This window comes from Schistocerca gregaria, chromosome 11 (assembly GCF_023897955.1).
Source record: "Schistocerca gregaria isolate iqSchGreg1 chromosome 11, iqSchGreg1.2, whole genome shotgun sequence".
In the NCBI taxonomy this organism is placed as follows: domain Eukaryota; kingdom Metazoa; phylum Arthropoda; class Insecta; order Orthoptera; family Acrididae; genus Schistocerca; species Schistocerca gregaria.
In genome coordinates this window covers 78175831-78197682 of record NC_064930.1, presented here as the reverse complement: position 1 = coordinate 78197682, position 21852 = coordinate 78175831, and the positions used below count along the sequence as shown (strand labels likewise).

General features: G+C 41.1%; 1 protein-coding gene across 2 annotated transcripts in view; it reads left to right on the top strand.

The window, feature by feature from the left end:
• The first annotated feature begins 1750 nt into the window (after nt 1-1750).
• The window catches only part of LOC126295154 (zinc finger protein 93-like), a 75319-nt gene continuing 55217 nt past the window's right edge, over nt 1751-21852 (top strand). Inside the window, exons 1-2 of one of the 2 annotated variants that reach the window (XM_049987448.1) lie at nt 1751-1918; nt 3696-3785. In XM_049987448.1, coding sequence (XP_049843405.1) covers nt 1793-1918; nt 3696-3785 — 216 coding nt within the window. In that variant the 5' untranslated portion in view covers nt 1751-1792. Of the gene's footprint in view, nt 1919-2495; nt 2544-3695; nt 3786-21852 lie in introns of those variants that run through there. The other variant, XM_049987449.1, reaches the window with a different exon arrangement.

Below are 21852 nucleotides of genomic sequence, written 5' to 3'. Positions count from 1 at the left end.
TGAGTCAATGTGACCCAACATTAATATGATTACTCTAAAGTCAAATACTGACTGGTTGTCTCATATTTTACAGTAGTAATGACTTTCAATGGTCATAATTACTCTCAAAATTCAAGAAGTCAACAAAGGCGTTGCATTTGCTAAATGGACTTGTGATTACAAGTTGTCAACTGTTCGAATTAGCCATTGTTTGTGCTCAATTTCTGTACTCTATAAATTGTGATCAGTCTGAAATGTGACATCATGTCGATTACATCACTGACTGATGCTGAATTGGATGAATTAGTAAACAGTTCAAGAGACAAAGGATCACTTTCCATGTTCGACGATCATGTCAGTAATGCATCTGAAAGTGAGTATTCTGAAGACATTGAAGATTGTCCAAAGCCTATTCAAAGTAGTATGCAGACTTCTATTTCTAAAAACGGGGACACAGAATGATAGTTGCAACCACCAGGGCAAATGACAGACTGTCTGCTTCGAACGTCATCAGGAGTACCCTGGGAGTTACCAGGCATGCAAGCAGGAGAATAAGTGATCCAAAAAGCTCGTTTGAAGTATTATTTTCTACATAAGTTTAGAATAAAATAACAGAGGTGCATATAGATGCAAACGAAATACCAGTAGAAGGCCCATGTTAGTTTTCTAGAGTATTCTTGATGTTGCTACTTATAATGCATGTTTCTTGTGGGCTTCTATTGACCCTAACTGGAATGCAAGAAAATTGAGTAGAAGGAGAATATTTTTGAAGGATCTTAGAAAATCACTGTTTGCAGAGCACATTGCATCATGTAAGGATTTTCCAAGAACAGAAAATTATTTGAGAATGGTTAGGAGGATCCAAGGCCCTGAAGGAGTGGCAAGTATGGCGAACTCAGTACCAGCAAAAACTCTACTAAATTTGCAGAGTGTAAGCTCTGTCTTCATCCAATAACAGTAAAACAACCATGTTGTGCAGAAAGTGTAATAAATATGAATGCAAAACACACGCCACTTACTTGTGTCCAAACTGCAGTGAGGAAGAAGGAAAGAAAGTGATATGAGCAGACGGACAGGTGGTTATTGAGAATGACTTTCTGGTGGAAATGTCCGTTGCTCCTAATATACCCTGCATGAATACTAAAATAATAAATTACCTTAAATGACGTTCTGTGCTATTATTATTATTATTATTATTATTGTTACTTTTATTATTATCGCTATGATCGTTAACAATATACTGAAATATGAGAACAATGTCGATGGCATACAATTGTACGAAAAATACATGTAAGTAGATTTTTCAGCATTTCCTTATTTTGTGTCGTATTGACCTGAAGAGTACATTTGTGTAGTAAAAGTGAACAGAACAGCAGGTTTAAAACAGTTCTTACATATTTTAATATTATTATGCATTTCTTTGGAAATAAGTATGTTTATGATATTTATCAACCTCATGTAATTTGGAAATCACATCATGTGCAGTAGGTCAGCAAATATACATATCCTTTTTTCATTTAAAAGAAATCAGTTTTGTAAGGAAAAATAGAACAAATATAAAAGTACAGTATTGGCCTTTTCTAACTAAATGAGCCATGAGACCACAATTATTTCAATCACTTTGTGTACAGCTTTCAAATTCCAAGAAATTTTCAAAATCGTTTCCTTCAATAACAGTTATTGTAATTTATGTAGGTTTTGTATTAATATGGCGGAAAGTATTTACCAAAGAGATAGAATAACCTATTGTGTTTTGCTTTTCGCATTTTTTATTTCCGGTCTTGCAAATTAGCCGCACGGAGATTCTTCCAAAATGTTTATCTTTCAGCATATAGCACTGTGTCCTGTCTTGCTGCAATATCTTTGGTTTTGGTGTTGCGTGATCATAACCTGTTGCCATCTCGTTGTTTTGAAGAAATTTGTATGTTACATCTTCCAGGTAATAAATAAGTCTTTAGAAATCACAAAAAAATCAGTAAAACAAACATTAAAATTTGTTTGGTGACCAAATTAACTCGGTATTTCTTTCTATCATGATGACAGCTGATTTTGATGAGTGTAGTCGCGAATATCTTGTGATAACACTGTGGCAACTATTCCTGACACGATCTTTTTCTAATTTTATTAGGCAAACATGAATGAAACTTATCACTATTTAATGGTGAACATTACTTATGCCGTGACTGGTGACAGTCTGGGACGCTGTGTGAATGTTGTAATTTTTTCAGGTTATGTTTATCACAACCGAACACCTGTGTTATTCTCTGTGGGCTTATAAGTTTTCGAATTTCAAAAGGTAGGTAATAGTTCTTAAACAAGCAGTTTAGTGCACTTCGTGTCTACATAGTTCATCCATTACGAAAGGTGCTACGTCGATATTGTATGGCGTCCAGTCCATTGATTGCTGTGTATGGCGTGTCTGGTAAAATCGCTGTATGTGCCTTCGTAAAAGAGACTTTGACATTGTGACATGTTGTCAGAAGTTACTGGAGCAGTTTCTCCACGCAATGATCTCCAGCGAAACTGAATGTCAATTTTGTGCACTCCGTGACTGACGAGAAAAGGTGAACAGTGAATTTCGCACATTCACTAATTTAGCATGGTTATGTTGACTTGCGTAATAATGTTTGCGATGATAGTTTGCCGTGTTCTGATGCAGGGATATAGCTGCTGCAGATTGTAGAGCTATCGTTAAGCAATTTTACAAATGCCCACACCTACAATATTTCATAGTTTGGGTATGTTCGCGCGAAAAGTAATGCTTTACAAGGTATTAATTGTTGCATTTTCTGTTTATTTTCAGTGTGCTTTGGTTATTTGTCTGTCTTGTTTTCTTCTATAGCTTGGTAAATAGCGTGTAAATACCAGTTTGTTGTAGCGTGTGGGTTTTAGTGTATTTTTGTATAAGATTATCATAACATTATTTAGAAAGTGGCAGAAAATTTGGTCAGGATGAGGTACTAATTAACCGAGGTGTAATTTCTCTAACAAAAAGCATTACATATCATCAGAACTCAACAGAACATTCGTCATCATTATGGTTAGTAGGAAGTAGTTTCACTAAATCAGTTTTGTAAGGAAAAACTAACAGATGTTAAAACATGATGGTAATCAAGAATCAGAAGTTCCACAGTGCGTTGTATAGATTGCAGTATAAGTGTGTGTTTTTCTTCAGTGAGTAGGTAAAGATTCCAGAGTATCAGTGCTTACTCGAAATTGAGGATACAACTGTGAATGAATGTAGATGAAGAAAGTTTCAAAGTAAGACCTATGTTAAAAAATTCATTTGTGCATCAGACTGAAATTAAGTAACACAGCAAACAAAGTGTTCAATGAAATGTTTGGTTTTATTCAGCAATTTCACTACAGTGTATTGCTTTAATTAATCATAATGCTGAAGTTAGTGTACACACAAAAATTATATGTCTTCCATAATTCTCTGTGGCACAGTATACCATAAGCTTGTATTACAAAGGAATGGTAGCAACAGTTGATACTATTTGGTTTTCATTGAATGTTGTCTCCTCATAACCTGAGAAGTGTGAATGAATTGATATCACTGAACAGTCTTTTCCTCATCCATTGTTCTGTGTGTCCTGTGTAATCAAACATTTTCTGCACCCAGTAGGGGAGTGAAAATACTGCCTTTGTGTTGTACCTCATGGTAACAATGGAAATAAGATAAAACTGTTTTTATCTGATTGCTTGTTTTTCAGATTTGTAGAAGTGCAGCTATGGACCAGAAGCCACCCGTGTGGATGAAAAAAGAGGAAACAGATGAAGTACCAGCTGAGCCAGTCTCCATGGTAAGTGGCTTATTTGTACTTCTTACCACTGTTTCATTAATCTATTTGTGCAGTATGGTGTGTGAATACATGCAATTCGTGTCATACTAATGGAACCACAAGTAATATAGTCTACTAAAAAACCAATGTTTTTCAGTGTTAAACATGACATTTTTCACAGTTGAAATGAGTTTTGTGTTGAATGTCACATGGAATTGAGGCAAGGGTTACAATTTAGTGTTCAATAAACTGGGATAGTATGTTGTCCCTCATAAAATTTTTACAATTATTTGGGCTGCTGGCTAAAGTGGTGAAATGGCATGTGTCGACAGGACATGCAGTTGGCAAAAGTTACAGTGTCTAGGACTAGGGGTTGCTACATGTGGCGGTGCCATAGAAACAACCTATGGTGCTCCATAAGGCATGGTACCTGGTTCGAAAGTCTGGGTTGGACATGAGAGAGATTGTGTTGATGATGGATGTATTACTTTTGTTATAGATCCTTCCACAGTTTTTGTGCACATGAGACTGGTGTGAGAGAGAGGATGATTTTGGACTTGTTTTTGTTTTGCAGGGAAGTTTGTTCTGAATATATTTAGTACAGGGGTAAGTTGGGTGGGTGTGGAGTGGTGGTGGAGGTTGACGAGTTGTAGTTTGGGAAGAGGAAGTATGGGAGGGGTAAATATCTGGTTGGTTTATGGGTGTGGGGGACTGTTGTATCCAGGGATGGTTTTTCTGTGTATGTTTTAGGGGTTTGGAAGGGCGCATGAAAAGGGAATTGGTGGCATTAATTGAGAAGTGTATAGAGGAGCGTAGCACAATAGTTTCCAAAGCTTTTTCATCTTATAGGGTTGGGCGAAAGGGCTATCATCATTTAGTTGTTAACCATAGCTTACAACTCAAGAATTATGAGACTGGGGCATGTAGAAATACGATAGAGCGGTTTGGGGGGGGGGGGGTTAAGTCGGTTATTGGGAGGGAGAAGAGGCGCTCTTCTAACCTTCTGTCTCATTTAGATGAGTATTGTTGTGGAAGAGCATCCCTGGGGACTATTGCATTTTGCGTTGTTTTTTTTTAAGGGCAATTAGTAAAAGAAGGGATCGGTTGGTAGGACATGTTCTGAGACATAAAGGGATCACCAATTTAGTATTGGAGGGCAGCATGGAGGGTAAAAATCGTAGAGGGAGACAAAGAGATGAATACACTAAGCAGATTCAGAAGGATGTAGGCTGCAGCAGGTACTGGGAGATGAAGCAGCTTGCACAGGATAGCGTAGCATGGAGAGCTGCATCAAACCAGTCTCAGTACTGAAGACAACAACAACAACTAGTAAAATGAATATATATTGTAAATATAATGTATTGGGTATATATGGTTGGTTAAGGAGGTGTTATGAGGGTGGGGGGGGGGGGGATGTAGTTGTTCGTAATGTTTGTGGTGGTAGGTGGGTGGGGACTGGTCATTGTTTTGTGATTATCTTGTGGAGTATCTATTTTGTTGCAGTTTCTGAGTTGTAGTGTGTGATTGAGATTTGTTTATTTTTTTGTTTTTACTTGTTGATGGATATTTGATTCTGGGGGGAGGGTGGAGGTTGGGTGGGGGTGGGTGGGTTGGGAGTTTCTTTTGGTTGTGTTTTGTGTGTGTGTGTGTGTGTGTGTGTGTGTGTGTGTGTGTGTGTGTGTGTGTGTGTGTGTTAGAGAGAGAGATACACTCCTGGAAATGGAAAAAAGAACACATTAACACCGGTGTGTCAGTCCCACCATACTTGCTCCGGACACTGCGAGAGGGCTGTACAAGCAATGATCACACGCACGGCACAGCGGACACACCAGGAACCGTGGTGTTGGCTGTCGAATGGCGCTAGCTGCGCAGCATTTGTACACCGCCGCCGTCAGTGTCAGCCAGTTTGCCGTGGCGTACGGAGCTCCGTCGCAGTCTTTAACACTGGTAGCATGCCGTGACAGCGTGGACGTGAACCGTATGTGCAGTTGACGGACTTTGAGCGAGGGCGTATAGTGGGCATGCGGGAGGCCAGGTGGACGTACCGCCGAATTGCTCAACACGTGGGGCGTGAGGTCTCCACAGTACATCGATGTTGTCGCCAGTGGTCGGCGGAAGGTGCACATGCCCGTCGACCTGGGACCGGACAGCAGCGACGCACGAATGCACGCCGAGACCGTAGGATCCTACGCAGTGCCGTAGGGGACCGCACCGCTACTTCCCAGCAAATTAGGGACACTGTTGCTCCTGGGGTATCGGCGAGGACCATTCACAACCGTCTCCATGAAGCTGGGCTACGGTCCCGCACACCGTTAGGCCGTCTTCCGCTCACACCCCAACATTGTGCAGCCCGCCTCCAGTGGTGTCGCGACAGGCGTGAATGGAGGGACGAATGGAGACGTGTCGTCTTCAGCGATGAGAGTCGCTTCTGCCTTGGTGCCAATGATGGTCGTATGCATGTTTGGCGCCGTGCAGGCGTCATCGAACCCATCGTTCTACCATTCCTAGACCAGCAAGGGAACTTGCTGTTCCAACAGGACAGTGCACGTCCGCATGTATCCCGTGCCACCCAACGTGCTCTAGAAGGTGTAAGTCAACTACCCTGACCAGCAAGATCTCCGTATCTGTCCCCCATTGAGCATGTTTGGGACTGGATGAAGCGTTGTCTCACGCGGTCTGTATGTCCAGTACGAACGCTGGTCCAACTGAGGCGCCAGGTGGAAATGGCATGGCAAGCCGTTCCACAGGACTACATCCAGCATCTCTACGATCGTCTCCATGGGAGAATAGCAGCCTGCATTGCTGCGAAAGGTGGATATACACTGTACTAGTGCCGACATTGTGCATGCTCTGTTGCCTGTGTCTATGTGCCTGTGGTTCTGTCAGTGTGATCATGTGATGTATCTGACCCCAGGAATGTGTCAATAAAGTTTCCCCTTCCTGGGACAATGAATTCACGGTGTTCTTATTTCAATTTCCAGGAGTGTAGATAGATAGATAGATTGTGATGGCTGACCTAGTGTGCAGTGCCAGAACTTTTTTGTGTTAAGTAGTCATTCTTTTGGGTATATTTTTCGCGTGTTATGAGGGTTGGTGGGATATTTCTGCTTGGTAGTATTGGTGTTTTGGTATAGTGAGCTTCTGTTGACCCATATAGGTCAAGGGAAGAGTCAGATTCCATCGTGTTGTCATCGTTAAGGGTATTCCGCCATCATGAGCTGATGCTGACCTATACAGTGTGGTCCATTGATCATGACCGGGCCAAATATCTCACGAAATAAGCATCAAACAAAAAGACTTACGGCTAGCCCACTAGATGGACTGCCATAGGTCACACGGATATCAACTGCTTTTTTTTTTTTTTTTTTTTTTTTTTTTTTTTTTAGGAGTCCCCATTTTTTATTACATATTCGTGTAGTATGTAAGGAAATATGTCTGTTTTAGTTGGACCACTTTTTTCACTTTGTCATAAATGGCACTGTAATAGTCACAAACATATGGCTCACAAATTTAGATGAACAGTTGGTAACAGATAGGTTTTTTAAATTATAATACAGAACATAGGTATGTTTGAACATTCTATTTTGGTTGTTCCAATGTGATACATGTACCTTTGTGAACTTATCATTTCTGAGAATGCGTGCTGTTACAGTGTGATTACCTGTACATACCAAATTAATGTAATAAATGCTCAAAATTATGTCTGTCAACCTCAATGCATTTGGCAAAATTTATAAAAACATTCCTCTGAACAGCGAGTAGTTTGCCTTCCGTAATGTTCGCACATGCACTGACACATGTTGTCAGGCATTGTCGTTGGATCACGATAGCAAATATCCTTCAACTCTCCCCACAGAAAGAAATCCAGGGACGTCTGATCTGGTGAACATGCAGGCCATGTGCTTCGATGACCAATCCACCTGTCATGAAATATGCTATTCAATACAGCTTCAACCGCATGCGAGCTATGTGCCGAACATCCATCATGTTGGAAGTACATCGGCATTCTGTGTCATGGAGTGGAACATCTTGTAGTAACATCGGTAGAACATTACATAGGAAATTGGCATACAGTGCACCATTTAGATTACCATCAATAAAATGGGGGCCAGTTATCCTTCCTCTTGTGACCAATGGCAGAACTGTACACACAACACATTTCAATTTGGAGCTTGCTAGTGCAGAGTGTTGCATATTGTGTCAGCAACGTGGAATAGTTGACAGAGTAATATGCATGACAAGTAATACCACAACTGATATTGAGAACAGAATAAAAATTTTGGAGGCATTACTTCCCAGTACACACTTATAATAAATAGATACCTTTGACCATTCCATCCAAAGTTGTGGCATGGTTCCCTTGGCTTTGGCAGCATACATTTGGAAGCCATAATACTGAATGTATATTCACTGATCAGCCAGAACATAATGACCACTGCCTTAGAGCGTCCTCTGGTGAGGAATGATTGCTAGTCACACACACACACACACACACACACACACACACACACACACACACACACACACACACACACACGGTGCATGTAGTATCAGCGAGCTTGCTGCCTGTGTTTATGATGGGGAAGGTTCGCAATGAATTTGAGTTTGACCTAGGGCAGATTGTGATTGCCGGGAGGTGCAGCACAAACGTTTCAGAAATTGTACAGTGTATTTGGTGTTTGATGAGTGCTGTGCTGAGTGTCTTCAACACGTGGTGAAACTAAGGTGAAACCACATCCAGACATTGTGGGGTTGGATAGCCACTCCTCATGACAGATGGTGAAATAGAACAGGCGGCAAAATGAGGCAACATAATGCACTGTGTCACAAAGTCAAGAGTGTAATAACGGTCTGAGGAACACTGGTGATTTCCAGTCGATGTTCTGGTTCCCTAACTCACCAGATCTGGACCGGATCGAACACTTCGGGGGTGTCATAGAACGTGGTATCAGAGCTCATTGCCCCCACCTCTTTCTAAGAATTTATGAGGATTAGATGACCTGTCAGTACAGATGTGGTACCAGCAATCCTCCACTGACCTTCAAAGGCTTTATTGCTTCCACACCACAATGTGTTCCTATCATTCTGTGCAGAAGTTGGGCACTCTGGCTTTCAGGAAGGTGGTCATGATGTTCTAGCGGGTCAGTGTGTTGCAGTTCCCATTACTGAAAGATGATGCATTTTGGTTGTGGTGGTGGTGATGATGATAGTATCATTGTTATCATTATTTGTATTATTATATTCATATTATTGTGTGTTGCTAATTAATAGAAAGATATATTAATAACACCATTTTTATTGTATTCTCGCTATCTCCTGCCAACCATCTCTCTCCAATGCATCCTCTTTGCATACACCATGCCGCCTTATTATTTCATGGATACTGTCTTTCCAAAATTTAAGTGGTTTATTGTGTTTCTGTCAGCAAGGTAGTTTCCAATCAAAAACTGTTCTTTGGCCATCAATTATCTAACATTTTCAACAAATGTCCATACCTGTTTAATGATTTTCTTTCTATGTTGTCGCTGTTTCATTTATCCTCATTTTAGCTCTTACTTCAGCATTACTGGATTTTTCAGTCTTGATACGCTGGTGCTCCTTCATAAGTAATACATTTCCAGTACTTTGTCTTCTGGTCAGACCAACATGTAAAACCCATAGTTCTGGTCGATAGCATAGGACTGGTTTAATCTTTCTATTAGGAATGTTCTTGCCCCACCAAAACGAATTAATGGCAGTGGAATAGTTGTAAATAGTGTGCCAAGGTAGGGTGTATGTGCATTTTTTAAAAATAGTTTTGCCAGAAATAAGTGTTCAGGGATGTAGTAACACTGTTCACGTTTTACGTCACACTTCACTTAGCGTAGACCGGGACTGTCCTAGGCATGACCAATGTTAACTGACTGGGCACAGCCCGTGCTTCCTGAGTTGTTGTTGTTGTTGTTCGGCTGGCAGAGGTCGTGTCCAATTTCTCGCGTCCCCTCTGGTGGATGGGACTCAACTTGCAGCAACTACCGTCCGTGACGTGCCGTGCCAATGTGCGCCTCCTGCGATCTTTCTGGTGGCTACTGCAAGGGAAATAAAAGGTTTTGATGTTGCTGTTGTCTGATTCAGATATTACAAGTGGTAATGAGTGACAAATGCAAGACATTTCAGTACCTGATCCCCTGCACAGATGCCTTATAAATGACAAACATGACAGGATTATCATGAATGAGGAAAAAATGGAGAGGGTAAACTGAAGTTGCTTTGTTAAAGTTAAGTGACAGTGAAGTTTTAAACATTATATACTGACAGTAGGTGGGCAGAGTACACATTGTTGGACCAGGAGCAGCCAGTGTAGCAAACCACATGAACAGACTGAAGCATTCAAGGAATTGTGAGGGGATAATCTGAAATATATTTAAATGCTCAATAATTACAGGAGTCACAAGAACACTGTGGAGTCAATTTCAGGATTGCAGAACACAGTACCTGCTAAACCAAAAATTTTTATCCCATACTTTGCCTTCAGTGTGAGTAACTAGCATTCTTACAATATCACAGGGAGGATTAGAAACATCATATGGTCCTTTAGGTTGTTTTCCCAATATACTTCAATATTACAAGTGAATAATGTTTTTGCATCTGCTAAACCAAAAATGTTTACCCGTACTTTGCTGTTCGGGATATGCTGAACATAAGAACAGTGACCCTGGAAAGTTTGCAGTATTTCATCTACTGTCACAAATTGCCCTACACTATATGCGTTCTTGCATTTCACCACAAAACTTCCAATATTTGCATTATTGCAGCAAGTTTATCAGTTACTCTTATTTCTTGCCTCATACTCTTGTTGACAAAATCCATCCTGGATTTTCCATTGTGTGTTTACAATATTGGTTTCCACACAAACACACAGTAAAAGAAAAATCCTTCACACAAAGATATTTATGCATCTGCTAATGATGCTACTGCAGAAGTGTTGTACTAGTTATGCACACATTATAGCACCCAATAGCTTTCATTTACAGCAAATGCAATGAGAATTCTTCAGTTGAGTGGCCAGAAAAATAAATGTGTGTGGCACTGTTTTTGTAAGGATAAACTAGTGATACTAGACATGCTGAATTCGGGACAAGAATTTCAGAAAAATTGTGGAACATACATGGATGTAATGGGAGGCCACTGAAAGCTAAAACTGTACCAAGAGTGTGACTCCAACTTTAAACCACATGACTGGGAAGAGTGGAAAGAAAACGGCCGTGAATTTGTACTCTACTGCGTATAAAGCAAGTGGTCATTGCTTTTTACTTCAGTGGCCATTTCCTTTGCCTGTTCAGTGTAGTGGAAAATTTGTCTCAATTCTTTGGGTTAATATTACAATAAACATTGGTTCCATTCACTCCTTTCTTCACCAGACTGGTGTGACATTTGATGGCAGCAAAACAAAAACCAAAGTTTTAAATTTCACATCATTCACACAGGAGAATCATGCAAACATATCGTCATTTGACACTGGGACAGACTCCCATATAGATTGCATAGTAATAAGCATCCCTGGGGTAGAGAAACAATGGAAAGATTTTAAAGCAAATAAATCACCAAGTCTGGATGGAATCCCAGCTTGGTTTTATAAAGAGTACTGAGCAGAATTGGCCACTTACCAAGCCTACATTTGTCAGCACAAAGTCCCAAATGAAGGTAGAAGTGCACTGGTGACCTCAGTATATAAGAAAGGTAAAAGAACAGACCCACGAAATTAAAGACGGACATTTCTAACTTCGGTTTGCTACAGAATCTTCAAACATATTCTCAGTTTGAATATATTAAACTTTAGTGATTCTGAGAAGCCTATGACCATGAATTGGCATGGTTCTAGAAAGCATCGCTTATGTGAAACTCAGCTTGGTCTTTTCTCACATTACATACAGTGAAGTATGGATGAAGGACAACAGGCAGGTTCCGTATTTATAGATTTCCATAAGGCATCTGACACGGTGCCCAATTTCTGGCTGGTAAAAAAGGTATGAGCATATGGAATAAGTTCACAGATATGTGAGTGACTCGAAGACTTCTTAAGTATCGAACCCAGTATGTTATCCTCGACTGTGAGTGTTCATCAAAGACAAGGGTCTCATCAGGATTGCCCCAGGGAAGTATGATAGGACTCTTTAAAGTCAGTACCACCATTAGACTGTTTTTTTTTATTTGCAATGGTACATTTTCACAATAATGATTTTTGGCTTTAAAGTGCCATTATCAAGTGTTTTAATGTTATACAGTGCCTAAGATGACACACTGTCGTATTTAAAATACACTATTAGACACATTGCTGAATGGTCAGTATTTCTGGTAGTAGGCAGTAGGCTTTTACCAGAAATAGATTTCTAATAGCTTATTTTAAATATGACAGTATGCCATCTTAGGCACTGTATAACATTAAAACACTTGATAATGGCACTTTAAAGCAAAAATCATAATCGTGTAAATGTAACACTGCAAATAAAAAAGTCTAATGGCGGTACTGACTTTAAAGGAACATATTTTGGCTGTGCCCCCCCCCCCCCCCCATTATGAAAGATTATTATATGATAGGACTGCTGCTGATCTCTATATGTGAAAATGATTTGGTGGACAGGGTGGGCAGCAAACTGTGGTTACTTGCTGATGATCACTTGTGTATGGTAAGGTGTCAAAGTTGAACGGCTGTAAGATACACTACAACTAAGACAAAATTTATAGTTGATGTGATGGATGGCAGATCGTTCTAAATGTGGAAAATTGTAAGCTAATATGGATGAGTAGGAAGAAAAAAACCTGTAATGTTTGAATACAGATTAAGAATCTTTATTAGCCATTCAGTATTGGTAGTGTTCTGCTTGAGGCAGTTGAGTCATTTATATATCTGGGCATAAAGTTGCAAAGCAATATGAAATGGAACAATCATGTGATAACTGTGGTAGGAAAGATGAATCGTTGATTTCCATCTATTGGAAGAATTTTAGGAAAGAATGGTTCACCTGTAAAGCAGACCACATATAGGATGCTGGTAGGACCTATTCTTGAGTATAGCTTATGTGTTTGGGACCACAATGGGTCAGATTGAGGTAATGCATGGAAGCAATTCAGAGGCAGGCTGCTATATTTGCTACCAATAGGTTCAAACAACATGTAAGCGTTAAAGAGATGCTTTGGGAAATCAAATGGGAATCTCTGGAGTGAAGGTGATGTTCTTTTTGAGAATCATAATTGATGATGAACGAGCATTTGAATCTGATTGCCAAACGATTCTACTGCTGCTAACATACATTGTACAGAAGGACCACGAAGATACAGTATTAGTAATTTGGGCTCATATGGAGGCTTAGAGTGCAGACTATTGTTTTTCATTTACTCTGTTTGGGAGTAAAGGAAATAACTAGTAGTGGTACAGGGTACCTTCCACCACACACCATATGGTTGCTTGCAGAGTATCTATGTAGATGTAAATGCAGATGCCATACAGTGAGCCTTTCCTGTGACTTTTGGAGGATTGCTAGAGGTGCAAGCAAACCCATATCATTATTTTTATTTGTGCAAATTTAGGACAATTTCACAGTTAAATCCAGGTGTAAAATAAGTAATTTTATAATTGATAAAGCCTCCATAATCCCCTACATCAGTATCATGGATGTAGTATTGGAGAGGAGGAGAAAGTTGTCATGATATCTCACATTTTATTTTTGTACAATAAATATATGCCATTGTTTTATTGTTTTGCAAAATGATGGAACTTTTATTGAAGGAAAACTAGTTGAGTATTGGGCATTTCCTGGGTATTTAGTTACTTCAATTCCAACCTTCTGCACCCATATTCTCTGTCTATGTGCTACTTTCTCTGTCCATTTGTCCCCAGGGGGTTCACAACTCTCTTGTTAGTATGTGACTGGCTAGCAGCCTTTATAGCATTACTTCTTTTCTTTTACAGCAAGTATACACTTCCACAATCCATTTTCCCCTGTGCTTCTCCATTGCATGGGTTTCTTGGTGCAGACCCTGCTTGCACCTGGTTTATGACTGGGACTCCGAGTTTCTGCTTCTGGTATTTTCTACAACTTTTCATTAAATAAATACATGGTGCCCATTGTTGAATTTGGCCTGCTACAATTTCTAAAATTCTCCAGAAGTGTGGATCATGAAAAGGAGATCACCCAATGCTGTTTATGCTCCAGCTTTGCACCTTTACCTTTAATAAGGTAATATAGCCAAAACCATGCATGGTAGCCATTCTGTGGTGGTGGTAGGGGCATGAAGTACTTGCACAGTTGTAGCCACCTGACCACACAGATATCACACTGTTGGTGCTTGAACTGAAAAGTTCCCCTGTATGCCAAGGAGTATGTGCTCATGATGTCAGGAGCACAGGGACTCCGAGCAACAGATTACTGGCCAGGTAGCCATTGCCTAGGCTGGGTGACACCCATAGGGAGAGCCCTTGTTCTGGGTGGGTGGCGCCATGCTCTTACAATCTGATGATGAGCTATGTGTAGATCCTGCAGTGATGGGGTGTGCACTTTGTCCATCATTTACATAGGGGGCCAAAGGACAATAGGGTTGCTGCTAGAGCCTTCATCTTGGCCTCTGAGGGTAATTCATTGCCTGAAAAGGTCAAAGTGATGGTATACCGATGTGGTAGGTAGGAAACCGTATATTCCCCCCCCCCCCCCCAAAAAAAAAGTCATGTGCTGTTTCAAGTGTCTGAAATGTACATACATATTTTCGCAGTGCAGCATGTGCCCCGTTTGTAGAGATCGTGGACTAGTGCTCTCCTCTTCCTGCTTTCTTCACATGTACTTTGGGATTGATGGTCTCCTGTCCACTTGGGACATTGGACTCCACCTCCCAGCTGGAAATGAATCACCATCCTCCAGCTTACATTGCCAGGAAGGGGTCTCTCAGAAATTTCCTTCCAAGATTTTTGCCTGTCTAGAACCTGACACCAGTCAGTTGCTAAAGGAGCCACAGGCTGCTGGTAACAGGGCTTCAGTCATCATTTTTATGTGAAACTGATTCAGAGAAGCCCTTGTCATCATCAAAATCTTCTGAGGGGAGGGAAGACAAGGAAAATTTCTCCAAGGAGAAGGACCGTTCTGTGGCCTCCATGCTACAACATGTCTGTTTATTTCCTTTGGCCAAGGTGGTGTTTCCAGCAGCCTCTGATGCCATAGTTCACACCACACAATGGAACCTGGTACCTATATATGGGTGTAAATAGCCTCCTTGGTCCCTTCATGGCCTCACAGTATGTCAACAACATTATTCTCCTGGGAAATTGTTTCAGTTTTTCCACGACCTGCCAGTGCTACATGTTTTAAGCACTTCCCCTGGCTTCTGCACTGCCCTTCAGGAGATTTTGTTTCTAATAGTGTGGACCTAGCCATTTGTGGATACTGGCGATAGTGTGATTATCAAGCTACCTACGACAGGGGATCTGGAGGAGTTAGCCCATATGTTCTAGACACTGTGTAGTGAACTAGATTTCAACCCCAATTACCCGTTGTGGGGTGGAATCATGATCACAGTTCATGGTCAAGACCTTGCAAACTTACTGGCATCACTTGATTTTTGCCCTTTGGATGCTGGTACCCCACACACTTCAGTGTCAGGCACGGAACTTTCTTGGCCATTCACATTTCCGTTTGAAGTCCTTTCCTTTTCCCATCCATCCACAGGAAAGTCCACAATGACCTGGGTGGAGTGAGCACTTCCTGATTTTCCTGTCCCCCCCTCAGCAACACTACCCTGGATGCTTGCCCAGACGAGCACTGGGATGCTTTTGCTTCTGGTGTCCCCCTTGACTCCACTCCGTGTGGAGATACCATTGAGGCAGTCCAGAATACATTTACTTCCATTGTTTTGGCAGTTGATTTTGCGATCTCCTGTTCCTCAGGCATGGCTTGACACAAGACAATACCTTGGTGGTCATCAGAAATTGCAGATGCCATTAGAGATTGTAGGCATTCTCTACAGTGTCACAAGCAGCACCCATCGATGGAGCATATCATTGTCATTAAATGGCTGTGTACCATTGTCAGCCATCTGATAAAATTATGGAAACAAGAACGCTGGAACATTAAGTTTCAACCACTGGACAATGTACCCCTCCCTCTCAGGTTTGGATCAGATCAGAGGTCTCTATGGATACCAGACACCTGTAGTTGTACCAGTTATTGCCTTGAATGGCGCAGCCTCCATTGACGCGGTGTCGCAGAACGTTTTGCTGTGCATTATGCTCATACCTTGCATGAGAATTAGCCTTTAATGTTCTAAAATAGTGGTTGGAGAGAAAGCAATAATTTCATACTATATGCTACCTGGAGCCATATAACACTCCATACAATGAGTGGGAATTCATCAGTGCCATAGCCCACTGTCCTGATACAGCCCAGTGACAAAGCGCATTCACAACGAAATACTAAACCACCTATCAGTGGACTGTCAACCTGATATACTTGCCATCTTTAACTGTAACTGGAGTGAGGATGAGCTCCCCTCACAGTGGCGAGAAAGAATAACTGTTCCAGTGCTCAAACAGGGTAAGCGCCATCTAGAGAGGGACAGTGATCACCCAATAAGTCACACCAATGTTATCTGTAAGTTGCTTGCATGCATGCTGAGCCGGCGGCTATGTTGACTCCTTGAGTCTCGGGGTCTTCTGGCTTCGTCTCATATTGGTTTTTGCCATGTCCTTTCCACCACGGATAATGTGGTTTACCTGGAGTCTGCCATTTGAACAGCTTTTGCCTTACATCAGTGCCTTAAAGTCACATTCTTTGACCTGCAAAATGCTTGGAACACCACATGGTGATGTCACATATTTGATACCTTACACAAGTGGGGTCTCCAGGGTATGTTCCTGATTATTATCAAGAATTTCCTGTTGCCCCAGATGTTCTGGGTTCGAGTTGGTGCTTCTAACTCACCCCCCGCCTCCCCCCTCCTGCATATACAACAGAAGGGGATATTTCAGGGCGGTATAGCAGCCATCAATGTCTAGCAGCAGCTGTGGTGTCCTCAGTATCACCCTCCTTGTACGCTGATGACTTTTGCCTCTAGTGTTTATTCCTCTAGTGTGGGTTTTGCTGATCATGCCAGCAAGGCACCATACAAAGGGTGCACTCATGGGTCCTCACTCATGGTGCTCAGTTCTCAGCCACCAGTACTCGCATCATGCACTTCTCTCTATGCTGTTCCATTCATCCACAACCAGAATTTTACTTCGATGACTAACTACTAATTTTGGTGGAGACTTACAGCTTTTTAGGACTAGTTATTGGTTTGTGGTTGGCGTAGTTTCCCCATCTTCGCCAGTGTAAGTGAAAGTGCTGGTTTCATCTCAATACTCTTCGCTGCTTCAGTAACACAGGCAGGAGTGCAGATTGCACAACTGTTCTGCACCTTTACAAAGCCCTGATACAATCCTGTCTTGATTATGGATGTCTGGCATACTGTTTGGCATCGCCCTCAGCGTTGCAGATACTGGAGCATTGCAGATACTGGATCATTGCAGGGTTTGACTTGCAACAGAACCTTTTGAACTAGTCCTGTGAACGGCTTACTCGTGGTGGCTAGGGTCCCTCTATTGCAGATCAGGTGCCAACAACAGCTTGTCAACTATGCTACCCATGTTTACAACTCCCCAAAGTGTCCAAACTACCATCCTCTCTTCCCAAAAACGGAAATCCACATCCCGCAATGGTGACCTGGATCAGGGATTATGATCACAATCCACATCCAGGCCCTCTTATGTACACCTCTGTGGTGCATCCCTTGGTCACAGCTATGTCTTGATCTATCACAAGGTCTGAAAGACTCGGTCTCTCAAGGCTTTTCACCACAAACTTTTCTCTGTCCTTTGTGTATCCTGGTGATCAAAAGTAGTCTATACTGGTTGCTTGATGACTGCTGGTCATGTGGGCCTTGCTTATACTTACACAGGACATACTGAACTCCATTTCTTGTCTGATAGTTGTAGTGTTGTGACTGCGATGTTGGTAGCCATCACTTTTGCTCTTTAGCATATCCATACCTTAACCGATAGGTCCTTAACCCATCTGCAGTGATTGCTTCAGAAGTTTGCAAGCGTACAACCAATATTACCCTCACCATCTCTTGGTCATTGCTATCCAGCGTTCCCTGTACGCCCTCGAACAATATGGACTCACAGTGACTTTTGTTTGGATTCTGGGTCACATTGGGATCTCAGGGAATAAACTCACTGATAGCCTGGGCAACCTGGCTACCAATAAACTGACTTGAGATTAGTATTCTGAGAGCAGACCTCCAATCAGTATGAGACCATGAAGTTTTAGGAATTTAGAAAATGGAATGGATTATTCTGACTTATAAAACAGACTATTGTTGATGAAGGAGATTATTTATCTGTGGAGATCCTCTATGCAGGCCTCTTTCAAGGATTCTGCTGCAATTTGCCAGCTCTGCATCAGCCATACCTGGGTGACTCATGGCCATCTTCTCCGATGTGAGGACCCACCCCACTGTCATGGTTTGTATTTGACAGTGATCCATGTTTTGCCGCTGAACTGTCACAACTGTTAATCTCCCTGACTTGCTGTCCCTGATATTAGATGATGCATCAGTGGCTGACTTAATTTTATTCTTTATTCAAGAAGGGGGCTCTTATCAATCTCCTTAACGGAGTGCCGTGTAACTTTACAGACCCATTGAGGTGTTGGCAGAACACAATATTGCCTACTCCACTCAGAACGGGCTGTGGCTATCTGGTCTTACAGGGTGTATATGTGGAAAAGGATAAAAAATTCCTGAGTTCTTCCCGATTAAGAAATACCCTTTCTCTTGGGTGAAAATACACTTTTTCGTGTTAAGTGACAGTATCCTTTCCTGTGGAATTGGAAAACATATCAATCCTTTGAATAGTATTGGATCTCCCACCCCTTTAGGAAACGAACCCCAGAAAAAATGCATTTTCGAAATATATTTGATTTGCAGAAACATGTACGCTGCATATTTTCGTATTACAAATGTATATAATCGAATTCCACCAAATACATAACATTAATTTCTGAAGCATTGAAATAGAGATCGCGATGTACTTTTGTAAGCCAGTCATAGCTCATGTCACATGATCTCGCTTGCCGATGGTAGCGGATATTCATCGCATTTACATGGGCACCCAGAACCTGATTTTGTAAACTGGTCTCCCAATAGTGCTGCTGGGTAATCATGTAAACACTTCAAAATCTATTCTGGAAATCCGCTTTTGTTTGCCAGTTTTCCAATTTTGTAATCGATTTTTGCTCCCATGTAAATGTGTGTGGGCTGCCAGTTTTCGTTTTCTTTTTTAAAAAAAATGGCTAATATTGATGGAATGGCTTTTTTTGCAGTGAAGGATAAGTAGAAATAGTAGACTGAAGCTGTTAATACCTCGTCTAATTGAAGAGAAATAGCAATTGTGCTGACTAAGGCAAACTATGTCTGCTGATTTCCAGGTGCAGTAGTTAACTGGGCTAGCAAATATGCTTCAGGCAGCGAAAAGCAATTTCCAAAATTCGGTTTTCATCTTTCAAAAGACGTGTCTCATGTAAATGTAGTGGTCGGAGCATAGGACACGTGATGTAGTCAGCCTATAGCAACATCACTGTTAAGTAGTGCGAACACACAAATAGGAAAAGTTAATGGTCAAAATAATGTACATAGTGTAGCTACAAGAAAAGCCAAGCTTTCACACATAATATTTGTAGTTTGTACATTGTTACACTTTGATACATCACACAAATGTCCCAGTAATATTTTAAGTAATGACGTAAATGTCTGGTCTTCTGGGTTCGAAATTCTTGGCCCTCAATGTATTAAGCATTAAATGAGAATCAAATGCTCTGTGATTTTAAAAATTCGAAGCACTTTTGCACACATAACATAATTCATATTGCGTAAAATGAAATGTACTTTGAAAGTAACACTTTTCAAACCACCAATCGAATTATTTTCCTGTGACCTATTAGAATTAGATTCAGCAGATGTCAGAAAACGCCAGAAAATGCTGTTACTTTGCCTGTGCTGCTACGATGATATAGGTAGTTCGTATGTTCATACGTATATAGCATTAAATGACCTTACACTATGCCATAAACGAAACAGGACATCAGAGGATACCTCAAGAGCATGAGAATTTCATAAACGATAATAAAATGCATAATTCGACTTACATATCACATTCGTATCTCCATATTAACGAAGACATACACCCTAAGCTGATTTTAAACTTTTCAGTGTAGTTTTTGGGATGCAAATTTTCTTGGAGTACCAGTACCGTATTATCTCATGTTTAGTTCTTTATTATGGCATAATGGCATATGTCCCAAAAGGTAAGAACGTGCACTTGAAATTCCAGACAATTGACACTAGGCAGTAGCGTTTCCAATAAAGTGACTACATCTAGGAAAAGATTAATCAAAGCCAATTTTTTTTATCAAATGTTCTGCAAGGCAATTAACGCCCGGCTGCCAAAAACATGGAAATAAAATAAAATCAGAAAACTGAACTAATACAATATTTTAACCTTCCATTATTATGTGAATGTATTTTAATTTACTTTATAGCTTCCAGCCACATAAATCTGTTTTGTTTTCATTTGACTTGAGAGCTGTAAACCAAAAGTATCAGAAAAACACTAAAAGTAAACATGGTTCACATGGGGACTACCACTCGTCCCATTACAACTCGGACTGCTCTGTGCATTTGCAAATCTGGCAGCTTGGGCACGCAAGAAAAATGTTTCTGGGTAGCATCTGCCTGCATGTTGCTACTGCTGGTACAGCTCGTGTCTTGTTACCTTGGATACATCTAATAGTCACACTTCACATAGCCAGAAGTGGGAGAAAGTACTGGTGATACACAACTCAACTGTGTATGCCCATAAGCCCACTGGCAACTACTCAAATGAACCTAATGAAACTTGTGATGTCACGCCCATCGGAAGCAGTTTATTGTTATGAATTATTACATAGCATTCATCCTAAAGCCTTGACATGTTTTGCTGTTGGCAGGTGCTTGTGTGTGCATTCTGTTTGGTTGCTGTAAATGGCACTTTTCCTTTGCAACTTAAGTTTTTTTTTTCTCGTTTTAATTTTATTGATGCAACATTACATTGTAGTAGTGGGCTAAAGTAAAATTCTTTGCTAGAGTATCACTTCTTACCAGTAAAAACTACAAAAAATTAACTTAAAAGGGAAACAAAGAGAATTTCTCAGAATTCTAAAAAATTCCAGTGTTCGTCCCAGTTTTCTCGCGGATTAAAAAATTCCTTGGTTTTTCCCAGATTTCCCTGTTCTCAGAGTGTATACACCCTGTCTTAGTGGTCCAGCCTGGTCCTCACCCTACCTGCTCTTTTGTTGTTTTTCCCCCCTCTCACATGGTGTGTTAGACTTGTTCATAGTCTTTCCTAAGCACTTCTTGTGTGGAGTACCTCTGGTGAGTGGCAGGGGCTGGGGGATGCATGCACCCCCATTGTATATGCTCTCAGAGGGCTTCCGGCTGCTCCCTTGATGGGGAACCTTGGTTGCCTTTCTTCCTTTGTCTCTCTTCCTGCTTTTTGTCCCTTAAGTCAGTTTCATCGACTTTAGTAGACTTTGGGGTTTTCTTTCTCTGGGTTTTGTGCAGTAGGCTCTCTCTTCTCTTCAGTTATTTGGACCTGTCTGTTCAAAGAAAATAGGGCTGATCATCTAGCAGTTTGGTCTGTTCAATGAACCAACCAATGATCTCTGTCCATCTGCTGTGCTCTCAATGTCCATTTGCTTCTCTCCCCCCCTCCCCTGTTCATCTGCTATGCTCTCTCTGTCCATCTTTGCCAGTTCCCCCTCTCACTGTCTTTGTACCTCTTTTTCACATTCACACACCCACCTCCATAGGAGGTTGGTAGTACTTACCTTTTTAGTGTTTTTTTCTAGATAGTAAGTTATATGTATATCTGGGTTGGTTGAAGACGATCCAGTGGTTTGGGAGGAAATGTGGAACATATATCCACTTCCATAATATTTATGAATACTGTGTATATTGGTTGCTGCTCGGTGTGCAAAAACAATTTTGG